Genomic DNA, 4,963 nt, shown 5'->3' with positions numbered 1-4,963 from the left:
AGGCCTCTTCATTAGTCACAGTTGGTTTTGTCAGAACATCATTTTCTTTCGCTTTTGAGGGCTCATCAACTGCGGGTTCCCCTATGATTGTTCCAGATCTAATAATGGCATCCACTTCCTTCTTGGGCACCTTTTCTCCTCCAATTAACAGTGTAGGCTCGCTATAATTCCATGGGACCTCTTGCAAATTAAGAATAGGAGCTTGCTCAGGCAATTCAAGTACCACCAGCTCCGAAGGCTCACATTCGCAAGGCACCATTTCCAGAATAAATGGACCCGTATTTTTCTTGACTTCATAAGCTCCTTCCTCCAATATGAACGGTTCTTCAATGACCCTTACTGTCTCAACTTCGTCTATAATAAATTGTGTAGGTTCCTCAATCTCTTCATCAATAGTAATAACTCCCACGGTGTCCTTGTGTGTAGGAAGAGGATTTTTGCTAACATTTGGACCTTGTTCCTCCCTCCTCCTCAGGACTATGTCTCCGACCTCGACCATGTCTTGAATTTTATGCTTAAGCGCCCAACAATTAGCAGTTGAATGTCCAGGGGCTCCCGAATGGTAGGCACAGAACGACTGAGGATCATAACCCACAGGAAACCCTTTAGGATAGGTTTTCGGAGGTATTGTACCAATTTTTCCAGCAGCTTTCAATTGTCCATATAGTTGATCAACAGGCCGACCTAAATTGGTAAAGATTTGGTATGTGGGTGGATTTTGGGTGTCACTGGTTTGTGGGTAGTGGTAGTTCGGGTTGGGGGATGGGACAGGTCTTGGGTTATAAGGAGGGCGAGGTCTAATTTGAAAGTTAGGCGGAGGAATGTGAAATGGTGTTGAGGATGTATTCGGGTAATTTGATCGAGGTCGGGGGTGGTTAATAGTGGTATTGTAAACAGGGCGAGGACGTGGTTGGTATAAGTAACGAGGTGAATAGGCAGGGTTTTGTTGGTATCTAGGCTGGGAAGAAGAGCCTTGGTTCCAGACAAAGGAGGCTTCCTCGTCTTTCTTCTTAAACTGAGCCTTCTTACTACTGCTACTCTGACTCTGCATAGCTTCCAACTGTGACTTTAAAGCGGAAACATTAACAATTTTTCCTGCCCTCATAAACTCGTTGTATTCTTCCAATTTATTGACAATCTTCGCAAAGGAGCACCCAGTCATTCGAAAAATCTCCTCAAAGTAAGGGGGTCATGGGTTTTGATAAACGTACGAACAATTTCATTTTCAGTCATGGGAGGCTCCACCTTGGCGGCCAATTTCCTCCATCTCTTTGCATACGTCTTGTGGTTCTCCGATGGTTTTCTCTTAGTTCCCTCCAATGTGGTCCTCGTTGGAGCAAGCTCGCAATTGTATTCGTGCTGTCTTACAAAAGCATTTGATAAATCCATCCAAGACCTCATATCCTCAGGCTTCAAATTTGAATACCAATCCAACGCGTCGCCTTCTAGACTCTCGGGAAATAAATGCACAGGTAGATTCTCATCATCTATCGGCTTTCCTAGTTTGTTTGCAAACATCCGAAGGTGTGTTTTGGGATTGCTAGTTCCGTCGTACTTGGTAAATTTGGGTGCTTTAAAACCCATTGGCAATTGCATATCCGAAAATAGGCATAGCTCGTTGTAGTCCAGACTTCCTTGTTTGCTCAGACCTTGGCTTTTCCTTATAAACTCCTCAAACCGATCCAATCTCTTTAGCAAATTCTTATCCACCGGCGCGGATGACTCCCCAGCTTCAGCTTTCCCTTGGGCGGCGGTATCTAAGGTGAATGGCTCAGCGGTGAAATAATAATGTGGTCCCTGAGATTCAAATGGCATGCTCATAGTGATTGGCGGATAATTCTGGGGAATTTGGGCATGAGAAGGGTTAATTTGGATGTTAGGTGCATAAGTAAGGGGTAGGCCATGAGTGGGATAGGTAAAGGCTTCTTCAGGTGAATTTATAACTTGTGAAGTAATAGAGGTTTGAGTATAAGGTAAGAGTATTGGTTCAGATTGGCCAGGGGGTAAGGGTTCATGTTGTTGCTCATCGCTAGTACCACCAGTGACCAATTGATCGATCACGCGCCGTTGGGCCATCATTTCAACGCTTAGCTCATTAAATCAGTTTAGAACTTCGCTCAGCTGAGCTCCCAGATTCGCCAAGTCAGTTGCTGATGTTGTTGCGGGCCTATCAGATGATTCGGGATGTGTACTCATGTTTACATGATTTCTCGAAACTTGATTATGTGATCGTGTAATGATGAGGCTTCTTTTTGTAACTATGTTTGCAATTATGTGAAAATTTAGAAAAACCCTTCTTAGATTCCCCTTTGATTAACTACTGCCAAAAAGAAAAGGAAGAAAAAGAAAAAGACACGAGTTAGTATATATTGAGGGAATTCGGATGCATGTCCTATTGGGGGGGCCTTTTTTGTGCCAAGGGTAGGCCTAACATGATGTAATCCTCTAAGGTAGGCACTATACCATACCTGATGAATCCGACCAACTTATTGAGTGAAAAATAATTTTAACAAATTTGGTCAATTGGAGTGACACTACAAGAAATTTGACCTTTAGTGACAATCTATTCTTGTCACAAAAAAGTAAAAAGTCATCACTAATGGATTTTACTGACAACTTTTCGGTCGTCACAGGGTCGTCACTGAATGCCCGTCGGTAAAAGTATACACTGATGACTTAAAAGTCGTCAGTGAATAAAGAGCTTTTGTGACAACTTTTCTCATCAATAAATGCTTTAAGTTTAGTGACAACATGACTTCTTATCAATGATGCATGAAACAATATCGTCACTAAAACTCAACAATGGTCATCGTATATGGTCCAATTACTAGCAATTTTGTTGTCACTAAACACCTTTCAACAGTGACAACATATTGTTGTCAATATAGAATTTAATTCAATTACAACAATTGTTGTCAATAAAGACATTTGATTTACTGACAATAGGCACTTGTCATTGGAGAAATGTGATTCAGTTACAATATCTTGTCACTGTGTAGTTTGATGTATTTCTTGCTAGAGTAATATAAAAAATTGGGAGCCACCAACAATGCTTAATGAATAACAAACACAATCACCCATTACAATAGAAAATGCCAAAATATTATAATAATCCTTCCAATATCATAATCATGTGCAACATCACATTATAAAGAGTTTGACAAGTAGTATTAGAATGAGTTGTATCATATAAGGCAAGGGAGCAGTACAAAACGAATCCAAGTCCCAAAACATTTTTGTGTTATACAAAACATTTCCTAAGCATAAGATAGCACTATAACCAGTTTTTGAGCTAATAAGTAGCCTCGGCTACTCATCTTCCAAAACTCTAAAATGTGCAATATATCTGCAATAGAAAAATACAATTATTAGTAGATGACAAAACAAACTTGAGACAAGGAAAATCAAATGAGGATTCACAAAAAATAAAGTCTCATTTATTTAAACTCTCATCCAAATAGTGACTACTTAAAGAGCAGAATAAGAGACAAAATAAAAGCAAAGATAGCTCTTAATATGCACATAGGAACCAATTATAGAGAGTAAAAACCAGGTATTGTCACAGACAAAGAAAACTTTTAATATCAAAGACGTATAACAGCCTTCAAACTTCCTAAATAAAAAAACAAAAGTAACAAGCATTTACTAAATTCTTTGGCAAATTACATGTTAATATTGTCACAGACCAAGGATTAAGGTTCAATAACTTATGCTATTTTTGAATCGCAACAGCCACTGTATCTATAATAAATATGCCTTAGTCACAATTTAAGGTCTCATATATGCTGGAAAATTACAAGAGCGTCTCATTTACAAACATAACACAATTTAGACAAGTATATATAGTTGAAAATAGGCTTATGCTGGAAAATCACTTGTTGTCCATAAAAGGGCAGCAAGTAACATAATGAAGACACGGCAGTTAATTTAATCTTCCCAAACAACAACAATGAAAAGTAAACAAAATGGAACACAGCCATATTTGAGATTGTCATGAACTGGAGCAAGAACACAAAAAAGTACAAAAAAAATCATAGTAATTAGTCTTAGCTATTAAATCACATTAACCACTGTGCACCTACATATGCATTATATACATAGTGCATTTAGTAGCTGTATAGCAACATTTCAATTTTTAGGATGATTTAGAAAGTATAAATTTATAGTGAATTGGATTGGCTATAAATAACAGAAAAAAAGAAGCAAAGAGGAGATAGAGAGTATAAGGGTACCACAAGCGAAAATGGTAGCTTGATTGGTAGATTGTAATATCCTAGACCCAAATCCGAATCCGAAGCCTCTGTCAACAGGTTCAATTGCTGCAAATAATAACAAAAATCAGTCGACTGCAGGAGACATTAAGAAGCTAACTTGAAGCTAATACTAGCACTAGAAAACTATAGAAGGAATTCTTGGTCCTAAAACTAATTGAGAGCCCTCTTGGCCAATAAGTCAGCAAACAATAATGCAAAAAAAAGGAAGCTGAATCAATTACTCTCACACAAACAACTCAACTAAACCATGCAAAAACTTCCAAAAGGAAGGAAAAGAAAATTACTCCTATCATATTCATTAATTGGCAGGAAAATCAAACACAAATCAGAGACCACTTGTAGCTTGTTTATATGCAAATGTCTCCTAGAACAAAGTGAAAATTGTCACTTTTACAGAAACTTTGTTGACAAGACCCAACCATTTGAAACAAGTCTAACATAGATAGAAAGGAGTATATACTTACCCAAACATCACAATAATTGGGAATTCCATAGCAGGGACCAATAGCATCAGCATAATGAGCTGCAAGACAATAACAAACCAATGATGTCCCTACGAAATGATAATGTGCATTATAAGCTCGAAGACAATGAATAAAATGGTAGCTGTAGTTCTTATAAGAAAATGTTTGCATATAAAACATATGTTTTCTTCTTTTAATTTTGATACTAATCTATACTTGTACCTA

General features: G+C 38.0%; 1 protein-coding gene across 1 annotated transcript; it reads right to left on the bottom strand.

Moving 5' to 3' along the window:
- Positions 1-1,158: 1,158 nt before the first annotated feature.
- On the bottom strand, positions 1,159-2,076 carry LOC140021210 (uncharacterized). Its single transcript, XM_072071975.1, has one exon. It carries the CDS (start codon positions 2,074-2,076, stop codon positions 1,159-1,161), a length of 918 nt encoding a protein of 305 aa, XP_071928076.1.
- Between the last annotated feature and the right edge of the window lie 2,887 nt (positions 2,077-4,963).

The sequence above is a fragment of the Coffea arabica genome, chromosome 11e (genome assembly GCF_036785885.1).
Source record: "Coffea arabica cultivar ET-39 chromosome 11e, Coffea Arabica ET-39 HiFi, whole genome shotgun sequence".
Taxonomy (NCBI): Eukaryota; Viridiplantae; Streptophyta; class Magnoliopsida; order Gentianales; family Rubiaceae; genus Coffea; species Coffea arabica.
Note: the sequence above shows the minus strand (reverse complement) of the source record. Positions and strands in the feature narration are given on the sequence as shown.